A 13,578-nucleotide genomic window follows, 5' to 3' on the forward strand; every position below is an offset into this window, starting at 1 on the left:
TCGTATAGAATGTCTGTTCACACGGTTTTCAGCCTCATTGGAGAGGGTAAGGTCCCCGACTCTTCTGTCAGTTTCCAGGTCCCTGGTGAAAACAGGCATCAGCTCAGATCCACACATCTAAACCAAATAGAAGGAGGTGGCCAAGGGGAAAAAAAAAAGTAGGAGGGGACCTGGTTTAAATTCAACAAACAGACTCAGTTTTCTGGTTAGTAAAAGATCTCTTCTGCATAAATGAGCAGATTTCTCTGAGGTCACCTTCTGCACAGGCCACACAGTTCTAACCCACGGAGCTACCAGATGTCATCTTCTGTGGGCACCTGAGGCCTCTGAATTGCAGCCGGACCCTAAGTGCAAAACAGAACACACTCTTTATTTCCACCCCACTGACACCGGGCGTCTCTCCCTGGTGTTTGTGGTGCCTTGCAGTGCAGTGTGTGGGACATTCACTGTGACCACCAAAGGACAGCAGCATCTTCCCAGATGTTCTTTTTTTTTTAAATTTAAACCAGCTTGAGGAGCCAGCCATCTGTCAACAAAACAGGAAGGCCTGGGCCCTCTCCTGGGCTTGTTTTGCTGCCGTACTGAGCTTCTGTTCCCCTGTGAAAGAGTGCTGGTGAAGTCTGAGGCCAGGGCCGAGAAAGATTGAGGGACAAAGACAGAGGCTTCCGTGTTGCCCATCTGCCAGGCTGGAGGTGTATTCATTATTGATGGCGGTGGTGCGCTTGCTGCTCAGATATGCAGCCTTGCCTGGGTAAATGAGACATTCTTCAGCAAATTGCTTCGTTTTTTGATTGCTGATTGTACGCGTGTCACCAAGCTGACTCAAGGTTCATCGATGCATGCTCAGTAAATTAGAAAGAACATAACTATGGATCAGCCAAGAGAATGAATTCTGTGCCTACAATGACCCAGGGCCATTTAATTTTCTGCTTAATTTTGTTGCAGTCAGTTTGCATTTTGGGTTATTATGCAGTAGGAAATTAACAATAAATAACAAATTTGGTCCTCCTGTGCTTGTAATGATATTTTTATAAATCTTTGTAATGCTGTTTTTAAAAGGATCAAGGGCTGTGCCAGTCTGATACACCAGCAAGCATGTGAGGAAGGAAATGCATTATTCTTGCCAGATAACCTTGTTGTTCAATAGCATAGGGTTCTCTTTCTCTCTCTCTCTCTTATCTTATTAGTATTTTTGCTTTAAACTAAAATCCCTTCCTCTCTTTCTCAGATAACCCGAGGACAATGGACGCTGATGAGGGTCAAGACATGTCCCAAGTTTCAGGTGAGACCTATGAGATACCTTTATAAGGAGCCCTTGAGGCAGGCTCTGCTGCAGCCAGAAGTCAAGGCACTCACTATGCTCATGGGGGAGGAGAAGGGGCTGTTCTGCAGAAGGAAAGATGAGGATGGAATTTGTATCTCTCTTTACTTCAACACTTACAAATTATCCCAGTTTGAGAACCTGAACAGAAAAATCTCCAAGATGAAGTTAGTTTTACTGATAAAATTGAGAGCAAATTGGAAAAGATTAAATATAGATTTGTATTGTTGGGGGAGGGGGGTGGCTTATTCATGTGCCCTAGAACCCAGACACGTGCCAATGCTGGTGTTTGAAAGGTAGACAATCAGAGACAGGGAGGAGAGGGGCAGAGAAAGGGAAGAAAGTAGCTTGAAAAACATATTGTGGCGCACAATTCAGCATACTGAACATGTGTGAGGTGTAGACACAACATTGCTCTCCTTTACCATGGATTTTTTCAAGCCATAGTGGACATAGTTCTCCTCATCATAGAAGACCCAGGAAATGGAAACATCAGTAATGGGAGAAGCCTCAGAGTGAGTCACAGATTGTCCCATTAGGCGACGCTGAGGATGGACCGCCAGCCAGTCTGGCAAAAGCTGCACAGTCCACACACCCACAGGCGTAGGAAGACAGTGTTTTATCTGGAGGTGTCAGCAGCAGTAGTGGCTTCCATGAACTTTGGGGTTTCCCACTTTGGGTGTTTTAGGGCCTCACAGGCTCATAGCCAACTCCAGAAGGTTGGCCGCTATGCGAGAATGGTCTGTCAGTGTTATCTGCACCTTGGCTGAGCTGCCCGCATATGTGTTGAAGTTTTTATTAAATTCTGCATTTTGGTCTAAGTCAGTGCTCATGACAGAGACCTGCTTGGTGGCCACTCACTGGAGAATGTGCAGGAGAGAATATTCTGAATCTCATCAACCTGGAGGTAGATCTGCTGCAAATCGTGTCTTCCTCTCTACTCAGTCAGCTACTCCTTTCATTTGCAAAGTTTTGGACTTAAATACTCCAGGGTGCAAAGAACAAGCAGATGGCTAGCTTTTACAGTGTGGCAGTTAGGCACTTCGTGTGTAGTTGGTAGATGTGAAAACAGGTCTGCAAGTTTGGCATTAACTATATGAACCAAAATTGTACATCTTCCACAGCCTAGAAACTTCACTGTAAGGAATTTGCCTTAGGGATATACTCTCACAAGTGCACAGACTGTTTAAGCATATGCTCATTGCAGCATTGTGATGAATATTTAAAAATTATGGTACATCTATGCACTTGTGGATACAGTTCTTAAAAATGAGGAGGATATAAAATATACTAGCATAGAAAGAAGTTCAAGACATATGTAAAAGGGAACAAGGCATGTTCTGGATGGGGTGTATAGTGTGACCCCATTCTTTAAAAAGTAAAAACACACACACACACACACACACATTTTCTCTCTGCTTGTGCATATCTTGAGGAAAAATTTCAAATGATATTATTAACCTGGACTTCCTCTTCAAAGATTGGTGGTGGAAAGAAGGGGGTGAGTTAGGAAGACTTTGCTTTTTCATCTTCTACCTTTCAGCATTGTTTGAATTTATTTTCCTTACACACATACATTTACTTTATTTCTTAAACAAAAGTACAACAAAAAACTAGTTAAAAAAAAAAGAAAAGAAAAGAAGTTAAGCTCTTTATAGCCCCTCATCTGGCTGCCCTGGCCTCTCAATGAAGCCTAGGAGAACTGGGTCTGCTAACTGCTGGCTAGATGAGGATGCACGGGCATTACTCGTGGAAGAGGATTTCATTCACTGGGTTTGCCTACTATGGCTAGAGGGGATTCAAGTGCCAAAAAAATTCCAAAGGCAAGAAGAGACCCTTTCCTTGTTCCTGCTCTGCTGCTGCTGCTTGTTACTTTCATCTTGGGGAGCTCCTAAATTGTGTAAATGGAGAAGCTAAATCTCAGCTTGCGTAAATTCACTCGAAGAGAATGAAACCCCTTTGGTCCCCATTCTGATGTTGTAAAGTCAAAACTGAATGCTTTAGCCTAGGAGCTGTCTCTGCAGTGTGTCCTCTAAGAAACAGCTGGTCAATATTATGATCTCATATCTTGGTAACAAAACTACAGATAGTTTTCCTCTGATAGTTTTCTTTTCCTTCACATTATGCTAAATATGTAATGTGTTCTCGACTCTGACTGTTTAGTGGAGAGGGTCGCTAGAGTGGGGACAAGAATGGAGGGGGACCTTATTACACAAGACTTCCTGAAAAAGAAAACTCTTTTTGCGTTTGAAAAGATTTGGTCTGAAATTTAGTTTGCATCCACTTAGGAAAGGAATTACTATTTCAAAAACACTAATAGTACTTTTGATTTATGTTAAACTGACCATTCTAAATAGTGATTAGAGCATTTGAAGAGGTGTGTCAGTTTTAGTGAAGACGTAAAAGATACTTTTTCTACTTCTTGGAATTTTCTGCTTCACCAATTAAAACTAAGATTTGTTTATTCATCTCTAAAATTGGGGGAAGTGGCAGTTAATTATGGTATGTACACTTAGCCAAATAGGAATTCACATTCTTGATAGGAAATCTGAGGAATATGTTAAAGAATCATCCTTTTTACAATAAAATGTTCAAATATCAGCAATTTCATAGGGTTCAACATAATACATGTGAAATACTTACTTGAAAAACAGAGAAGTACTTATTATCTGCCCTTTTTCAAACCACTTGGTTCTTTCCTTCCTGGGATTTATCCTAAATGTAGACTGTGCCCTAGTTTATAATGTCTTGCAGGTAGGAGACAATAAATATTTGCTGACTTGAATCTACATGTGTTGGGAAAATGTTACTGATAGGCTTGGAGGAGAGTCCACTTAAAGCAAGCTGTCATTTCCTTTAGAGCATATCTCACTAATTCTTTGGGTAAAGTTTTCTTGTCTCTCTTTTTTTGTTGTTGTTGGGTTGGGGGTGCTATCTTTCCAAAATGCTTGTGCATGTGCATTATTTTTTGCTTTTGTTTCTAAAGAAAGAGTTAGCCTATGGGAGAGTGGAAGGCCTGTCTTAGCATCCCACCTCTGCCTCCAACTGTGGGACATGAGACTGTTATCATTCCCTCCTGGACCGCTGTAGTATCATCTGCAACATGATGGACTTGAACCAGTCAATCTTTAAGGTTCCTCTGGGCCCTATGACCCTGAATATAGGAGGGTACTTCAAAAAATTCATGGAAAAATTTGTATTATCTTTTAATTCTTTTCTTCCACAAACTTTTTGAAGTACTTTGTATACTGGATATTTTCTTAATGCTCTTTATAATGTGATTGTTGGAACATGGATACAAGAAGTATACCCTGTAGATAGACATAATCTGCTTAGGGAAAGGAGGCTTATATATGTTGAAGTATCAGTGGAAACATTTAATCATAGTAAATCACATCGATTGAATGCTTTATATTTACCAAACACTGCCCTAAGCATTTTCTCATTTCAACCTTACAAGGACCCACTGAAGAAGATATAGTTATCTCCAATTTGCAGGGAGCTGAGACTCAGAGCATTTAAGTAACTGACCAGAAGTCCCGCAGGTAGACAGAGATGGTTCTGGAGTGTGAGGCCCATTTAGACCCTAGAGTGCAAGCTTCTCCACTGGTCTGTAGACTTGAGATTCTATATTCTGAGCTTTTATTTACCTCAGGAATTATGTTCCCCAAGGTAATTGTGTGTAACAGAAACTCATGCATTTGGCACAGGTGGAATCACAGAACTTTGTTGGGTGAATTACAATCTCCTTGAGAAATTATTTGCTTGCAGTCGATAAATTAATTATACAATTTCTCACCTAATTTGCCCTCAAAAACTTCTCATAATTAATGCTGTACTTGAAACATTTGCAATAGGTAAATTAAATATAAATTGGTGTATTTATAACTTACCCAGAAGTTTCTTTCATTTTTCTAAATAAGTGAAATTTTACTGCATCTTCTAAATGATTCCATTTAAATACTTGCTGTCTTGCTCTCCATACCCCTGTGTGTTTGCATGTGATTGTACCTGCCCTTACAGAAAATATGGGAGCTTGGTGCTATATGTACCTTATGTTTCTATAGTATGTCACAGTTTACCAAATAATACTATGAGCTTATTTAGCATATCAGACTGCACACACATTAAGTTTATTTTATCTTTAGCGTAACCCTGTGAGCTAAGCCAAAATCATGTTTTTTAGCATCCTTTTATACTTGAGGAAAGAGTTTTAAAGAAGTGACCTTTCTCATCTTCCTGTCAGTCTTACAATTTGGTCAAGCCAGAACTAGATCCTGGATCAACTAACTAGTCGCAGTGTGTTAATATTTGGTGTTGTTTAAATATTATTAAATATTATTTAAACATTTGGTATAATATTTATGTGTTGATTTAACAATTTTTAAAAATCTTTTATAATCTTTGCATGGTTTTTGCATTTTAAATGGTTAACTGGGCAAATTTGTTTAAAATCAACACGTAAAAGTATTTTGCCTACAGTGAAGGTTTTCATGAAGCAGTAAATTTTCATCATGGAGATCTCCGGCAATCAAAGTATACGCGGGTCCCTGGATATAGAGGCTCACAGGAGTGATTAATGTCTCAGCACCATGACTCAAACTTTGGGGCTTTTAGGCAAATCAGATGACCTCTTGAAAACTATCACTGAAGTAAAGCAAGATAAGGTTGAATTAAAACAGAGCTGTTGGAAGGCGTGTGCATATATCTCACTTTTTACTAGAAGCCCCTGTATATACCAAGACTGATTTTTTATTCTCCCTTCTCCCCATGTGGTTTCTTCTCCATAGAGTGTTGCTATTGATCAATCTGACCTATAGTATTTTAGAATCATGATCCCTGCTGCCTTCATTATTCCTTTTCTTCCCCGTGTTTAAAAAAAAAAAGAAAGAAAAAAATTAAAAAGAAGTACCGAGATGCAAGGTCAGAGACACCGGAGAGCTGGCACTTAATTCAGTGCAGGAACCCAAGACAGAAATAATTCTCAAGAAGCATGTCTATTATTATGAACATCCTCAACAATTTGTAGTTGATCTTGTTTCCTACTAGACAAATCAGTTAAATTAAAAGAAAAGTAACCAAGAGTTATTTGGATGTATTTTAGCATGAACTCAGCAGAAGGTGTAGGTATTCTTTCATTGGACAGGTCCTGATTCTGTGAGATCCTCTCTCAGTTCTAGTGTGCATGGCATCTCAGGCTTCCAGAGCATCGTGGAGCACTCCAGAGTTATCAGAGGGAAGACCACGATAAGAAAATAAGTTAATAAAGTTTAGTTTTTCAACCTGCCACCTCCACCCCATAATAATGATAGCTGGTTAATCACAGAGACACCGGTGCACACTCTGTATGCCTTGTACCTGTGTAATCATTTTGCCAGCTTATTAGGCCAGGGGGCTCCACTGTCATTTCCATGGAGGAACTTTAGGGGGGTCTTCGGGAAGGTAAGTGGCCTGGGTCCCCAATCTTTCACCCTCTCCACCCTGCAACGTCCCCACTTTACCTAGAAGGCCTATTTTATATATTAAAGTTCTGTGTAAGATTATTTTCTTATTCTTTCTCGCACCCTGAAAGGAAAGGATTCTTCTGACCACCTCCCTAAAGTCCTCAAAGTCTGAGGAAGTCATCTTATATGAACATAAGCGTTCTCAAATGGTTTATAGAACCCCTGCATTCTCCTGTTCAGAGTTCTTCCCCATTTATAAAAGAGGTGAAAAGTAACACTAAAGACATTAACTATTGTGACTTTTAAAGTCTTCCATTTAGGGCCATGAAAATAGTACTGACTTCATGCACATTTCCAAGGCTTTGTATAACATGAGCGCTTTCAATCAATTTCTCTCTGGCCTTTTGTTTCTCCTTGGGAAATTCTTATAATCCTGTCTCATCTTTAACTATTCATCTTATTTTGGCTATCCAAATATACCCAATAATGCTCTTTCTGAAAATATGCCAATTGTGGTAATTACAGAAAAGCTGGAATATTAAATTGTTCTGTCTGTTTCCTAGAGTACTCAATATGATTCCCCAAAGCATAGCCTTGGTGCCTGGGCAGGTTCTATTTTAAATATTCCAGTAAAGGTTGCTGCATACATGGGGGATGATTCTGATGGTCTCGCCAGTCCTCTGAAATGTTGGTGTCACTCTTGTAGAAGGTTTATTCAAACAAGAAAGGAAATTTCACACTGTACCTTATCATATTTTCTAGTTAATTCATCACTTGCACGTTCTCCCAGAAGTCTGGGTTTGTCTACGTGGGAATGTCATCTTCCCTGCTAAATCTTGTCTGCTCACTTGGCAAACACACAATCCCCATCTGTTGCTGTCCTACCTGTCTTCCTTTAGCATCTTAATCTAAATTGGTCTTCTCCAAGCAGCTAAACTACATTAGTTTGCATTCGCTTAGCTCCTCACTAGCTGTTTCTCACTTGTGGTTTGTATCTGGTAACTGAAGTTTAAGTTAGATCTTGAAGGGTGGAAGCTATAGGAATTTCAGCTTCAATGGAAAGAGAGCATTTTCTGCCAGTCACAGCTTCTTGGAGTTGGATTTCTTGGAGTGGGAGTGGACTCCCTATTGCTAGAGGCTGTGATCAAGCTTAATTCTAATTCAGTCAGAATAAATATACTTATCCTGTAAAACCCTGTTTCATTTGGTAAGTCCTACTTTGTGAACTATAGGCAACTTTTGCATGTGTGTGAATTACATTTTAATTTTCCATTTCAAAGAGAAGAAAATTCCTGTTGGCAGAGTTTGTTTGCATACAGGGAAGGAATCTTTTTCTCAATAGGAGTGGGTTTCCCTTTCATTCTCTCCACGAAGTTAAGTCAAATTAGGCAGCTGGCAAAATATTCCCTGGCTCTTCAAATGAATGTGAACAGACCCCAGAGTATGTAGTTCTGAGTAGGGTGCCCCGTCTGGTGTCCTTAAAAACTAATTGATATGAGGGTGTGGTGAGGCAGGCTTGGAGGAGGGTAAATTGCAACAACCTTACAGGGGGAAAATTTAGCAAAACATATGAAGAGCCTTAAAAACGAATGTGCTTTTTGACCCAGCCATAAAATGGCTGGAGATTTATACCAGGGTGATTATTAAGGATATTTGCAAAGTTTAGTTACTCGGATGTTCATCACAGTGTTGTATATAAAAAAAGATTAAAAACAGTATATGTTCAAAAGTAGAAAAAATGATCTAAATAAATCCTAATATACCCATTGTAAAAAAAAAATTGTGAAAATATGGTCACTGGCATGAAATGCATTTGTGAGAATGTCCAAAAGCTAGTTTATTTTGAAAAGCAAAATATATCACCACATATTATCTATAATACATTAATTTATATGTATGTGCACACACACACTCACATAGAGACCATAATTTTAATAGTGGAAATCTCTGGAACTACAGATAATTTCATTTTTTTCCTTTTGCATGTTCTCTCATGTTTGTTTTGTGGGGAGAGGGGCAGTTATATTCTTTTGCGAAAAGAAAAATATGTATTAATCCCAGAGAAATATTAACTCAATCCAGCGGCCTCCTCCTCAGCTCCCCTCCCAAGCCAAGCCAAGGTGAAGTCCAGGGGATCTTGGGCTTTCCCCGCTGGTGACAGTGACTGCCTGAAACTCAAGCTCTGACTTGTTTCCTCAGGGAAGGAAAGCCCCACAGTGAGTGACACTCCAGATGATGGTGATGAGCCCATGCCTGTCCCCGAAGACCTTTCCACCACCTCTGGAGGACAGCAGAGTTCCAAGAGTGAGAGAGTAGTGGGTAAGTGGGTCGTCCCCATCACCCCTCATCCTCCCTGCAGGCATCACCTGCTGTTCCTGTGTAACCTTCGGAGACAGTGACTAAGGGACGTGAGCCATTTTATCTTAATTGTCTTGTTAAGGAAATATGCTACAGAGGTCAGCAGGATGGGGCCTCTTTAGGAAGGACGATGGACACACACAGGCCAGCATGGCTGTGAGACCCACCTGCCCAACAAAATGGCAGAGCTGAGGTGCACCTCTGCCATGGGACGTATCTCTGTCATGCTCCTCTGTCCTCAGTGCACTCGCAGGAGCATCATCAAATTTTACAGATTGTAGTTAGTGAAAATTACACATTTTATGTGTTCCTGCGATAGGGCAATTTATCTTGAGAGCTTTGCTTCACCTGGCCATTTTATGTTATCCCTCAAACCTCTACTTCATAAATGCCAGAATTAAGTGAAAATAGAAAATTTGATAAATGGAAATATTTAAATGTTAAAAATAATATAGATTATTGAAGCTAGCAAACATTTACATATCTTTTCTAGAAAGGGATAGGTGTGGAACCATCTGAAATCACTCCACTGGTTAACTTAAACATGCTACAGTTAGTGTTTAGAAAACTTTGTCCATCCTATTTCTTACAAGAAAACAGAGGCCCAGAGAAGTTCACTGAATTAACCAAGACCAAATGGCAGAGTCAGAATTAAACTCTATTTCTGACTCAAAGACTGTTTTCACTCCGTAATACCATGTTCTCATGAGCTGAGTCAGCAGTTCCTTGGAATTTCTATTTTCTTTTTTTTAAAAAAGAAGGAGCTGTGTTATTGAGAGCCACCTATTTGCACAAAAGAATATCAAGAAGGATATGTAGGTAAAATGAGGTAGGATGGATCAATGCGGAACAGCTACATAAACCGCATTCTCAGGCTTGTGAAAGTCACCTCGGCCATCACTCTATGGGACATCCTCATGCAATAACTAAGAATATGAAATAACTAAGAATTTATAAAAAATATATATATATATATATATATACACACATATATATATAAAACATATTTTGTATATTTTCATGTGTCTTAGAAATGAAGTTGACTTTGGGTGTAATGGTTCTTTTTTAAAAAACTTAGCTATATAATTCATGGCACAAACAGATAATGATAGTGGCAAAGCTGCTGGGTACAGATGAACCGAGAAAACAAGTACATTTATGAATTCTTTTTCCCTGTTGGAAAATAGCTACTATATGAGGGAAGATAAGTGGGGAGAGAAATAACACTTGTAAATCACTATGTTCTATCCAGGAAAGCTATGTACATCATTTCAGGGTTTCCCAAAGTTGGATCACATGTGATCACGCTGTATTTTACTTGTGTATTTATTTTTAAGGTTGTCTTCTACTTATTGCAAGTGATACTAGTTTTCCCATACACTGTACTGCTACAAAGGTTCCTCTTAAAACACATTTACATAAATTAAAAATTCACCTTAACTAAAAACATTAAGCCAATGGATGATAGTCCATACACATGATAAAAATGTGCAAAGGTGGCAGATGGGTAGCTAGCTAATGTAGGGGCAACCTGTGTTCCCTCATTTGTTTAGTCTCTGAAGCACCCGGTGCCACCGGTGCCCTTCTCCCCAACTAACACATGAGCAAACTGATGCTCACACCCTGCCTGAGGACGCAGAGCAAGAGGCTGAGGGGCTGGGAGCCAAGAGGAATTATCCATTACCCATGTAAATGAATTGAGAGCCCAGACGCCAGAGCTGGCCTGTGGCTCGGGGTCACTGTGCAGAAGGTGGTGGGCTCTCCCTGCAGTCTTGCTTCAGCGTGGAGCCTTCGAGCCATCGTGGCCGAGGTGGGTACCCTTTAGAGAACTGAAAGTTGGGCTGATTCCTGGAGAGTAAAGGACAGCCACAGTTCAGTTGGTAGAGATAAATAAACCAATGTTATAAATAACTTCAAAATAGTCTAAATATCTCACCCCTTATGAACTTCAAATTGTTGATAGTTTTCCCAGGTGAGGGACCATGGTTGGCATTGCTAACTGGTTCCCGGGACTGTGTTCTGTCCCTTGGAAGCTGAGCTCTAGGGCCCCAGTGTGTGCAGTACAGGTGTCACCTGAGAGTCTGGGCAGGTTAGTCAACTTCCTATGGACTCTGCCCACTGCCCCTTATCATGTGTGACATGATTTCAGCCCACTTTTCCTTTCAGACAACATGAGTTTCAGAATTATGAAATTTAAAGACCCTGGAAGATCTGTTTGGGTGGTTTGTAGATAGCAGTAGATGTAGCCCTACAGACTGGCAGGAAAGCCAGAGGAGGTGGGCACCGAATTGGGAGTTGGGAGAGCAAATGCTCTCACGGGACTGGAGGCCAAAGGTCATGGCCACGAAAGCACAGAGTGCAAAAGCCAGACAACAACAAGCCCTAGATGGGGGAGTTTTGGGGAGAGGAAGTTAGGAAGTGCAAGGACCCCAGAAGACCCAGAAGGAGAAGAGACATCAAGGCAAGAAATGACTCCCCACAGTGACTCCGTTTCAGAGACCAGCCTTTATGATTCTTGAAGGAAACCAGCTAGCTGTAGTATGTGGAGACAGGTTTTTTATTAAAGTAATTTGTAGTATGTAGCATTAAATAAATGACTTAGGTAGGTAACATCAGGACACAGCATGAAAAGGTAGGGGGAATTTGTAGATCAAAGGAAACCAACTTAATGCCATATTTCGTCAAATTATTCCATGGGGATGAGTCAGAAGAACAGAGAAGTGCGACAGAACAGAAAACAGGAAATGAGAAGAGACCCTCCCCAGGATGAAAGCAGTAAGGCAGGCAGAGGAAGCAGAGTTGTTGAGATGCGGGGTACACAGAAGGGGTGGAGTGGCCCTGGGGAGACGGGGTGGCCTGACGGAGCAGGAAGGAGGGGAGATAACTTAGAAGGGACAAGTCCAAGTCCCCTTCTCCCTGGCCTTGTTGTGCCCCCAGGCAAGGCTTTTCCGGTTGGACCTTCGTTTCCTCCTCTTAAGGTGACAGTAGCAACTAAACACATATCACAGAATGGCTTTGAGGGTTAGAAGAAAAAATGGTAGATATATTTGCTGAAGATAGAATAGCAACAGCAAAGTAAAAAGGATAGAAAAAGGCAGAAAACTTGTGCCAAACAGAAATTTTAAAGATTTACAAGAAGGGTAAAGGAACCTGTTGAAGCTTCAATGGAAAGAAGGGAAAGAGAATAGATAACATTGTTACATTAAGGATAGAAGAAGCACTTATTTATTTTAAAGAGTCCATCCATAGGGTAAGCAAACTGAAAACAGAACCAGAAGAGAAGGGAGGAATTTGCTCAAATAGGGTGAGACCAAAGGAAAGATGTAGGGTGCCGGCCACCACCAGACCCAAGTTAAAGGGTACGAGCTGTGACTGTTGAAATTTCAAGGGGAAATGGTGAGAGGCTAAAGGATGGGAAAAGGTGGGAAAATATTTGGTAATAATAGATTGCAGGCAGGGGTGTCTGTTTTAGAAAGACAGAAGGGGGCCGAGCCCGTGGCGCACTCGGGAGAGTGCGGCGCTGGGAGTGCGGCGACGCTCCCGCCGCGGGTTCGGATCCTATATAGGACTGGCTGGTGCATCACGAAAAAGACAGAAAAAAAAAGAAAGACAGAAGGAATGCTTTTGAAAAGCTGTGAGCTGTTATTACCAGTGGCCTCGTTCGGTTTTAGACAAATCTAAATCTCAACAAGGAGAACCAACCAAAGTGGCGGGAAATGGTAGAAATCAGCCCCCTCGGATGGGGGGTGGAGGTTATACTGCTGGGTGGGCCACTCCAGTGTGGCTGGTCCAGTGTTGAAGGAATCCTGTAGTCTCTGTGAAAATATAGGAAAGCAGGTGGCAGAGCCCCAGGGCAAGGCCAGAGCTCTAGAATCAGTCTCCGTTTTCTTCCAGGTCTGAGTAAGAGGAACAAAGGATTTACAGTGTAGCTCACAGAATTTGAGTTAGACACGCAGGAGAACTTTCTGGCAAGGAGAGATTTAGTCATCAGAGGGGTCTGTTTAATGAAACTGTAGATCGTTCTTCTGAAGTGGTCTCTTTAAAAGCGAGAGAACTCTCACCTCTCTGAAGTGGTTGTGTATGAAACTGTTTAAAGATGAGGATGCACTTGGTGACCTCTTAAGGCAACCCCAAATTTACTCAATCAGCCGTAGCACACTTACTAGGGAAATGAAAAATGGGTACAGATTGATCCTGGAAATTTGGACAGGGGCTCCGAAAAGTCTTTCATTTAGGATTGTCAGGACTGGGGTCTAGACAGCAGACAGGCATCTTGCTTAAGAATACTAAACACTTAGTTATTTTCTTTCTTTACTCAAGAACGCTTCCATTTCTTCCTCCTCCTTCATATCAAGGACTTTTGCCAGTTTCTGACTTGCTCTCTCTTTACCTGTGCACGTCTCCATGTCCTGCAATTGACTGGGGATCCTTGGTCACCAGGAGCCTACTGACCAG

At 41.1% G+C, this 13,578-nt stretch overlaps 1 protein-coding gene across 20 annotated transcripts in view; it reads left to right on the plus strand.

Moving 5' to 3' along the window:
• Window positions 1–1,236: 1,236 nt before the first annotated feature.
• IKZF1 (IKAROS family zinc finger 1) overlaps window positions 1,237–13,578 on the plus strand; it is a 75,335-nt gene continuing 62,993 nt past the window's right edge. For 13 of the 20 annotated variants that reach the window (XM_063085286.1, XM_063085288.1, XM_063085287.1 and 10 more), the window contains exons 1-2: window positions 1,243–1,282; window positions 8,965–9,084. In XM_063085286.1, the coding sequence (XP_062941356.1) occupies window positions 1,243–1,282; window positions 8,965–9,084 (160 nt within the window). Of the gene's footprint in view, window positions 1,283–8,964; window positions 9,085–13,578 lie in introns of all 20 variants that reach the window. The other 7 variants (XM_063085296.1, XM_063085299.1, XM_063085301.1 and 4 more) reach the window with 1 other exon arrangement.

This window comes from Cynocephalus volans, chromosome 2 (genome assembly GCF_027409185.1).
Source record: "Cynocephalus volans isolate mCynVol1 chromosome 2, mCynVol1.pri, whole genome shotgun sequence".
NCBI classification, from domain to species: domain Eukaryota; kingdom Metazoa; phylum Chordata; class Mammalia; order Dermoptera; family Cynocephalidae; genus Cynocephalus; species Cynocephalus volans.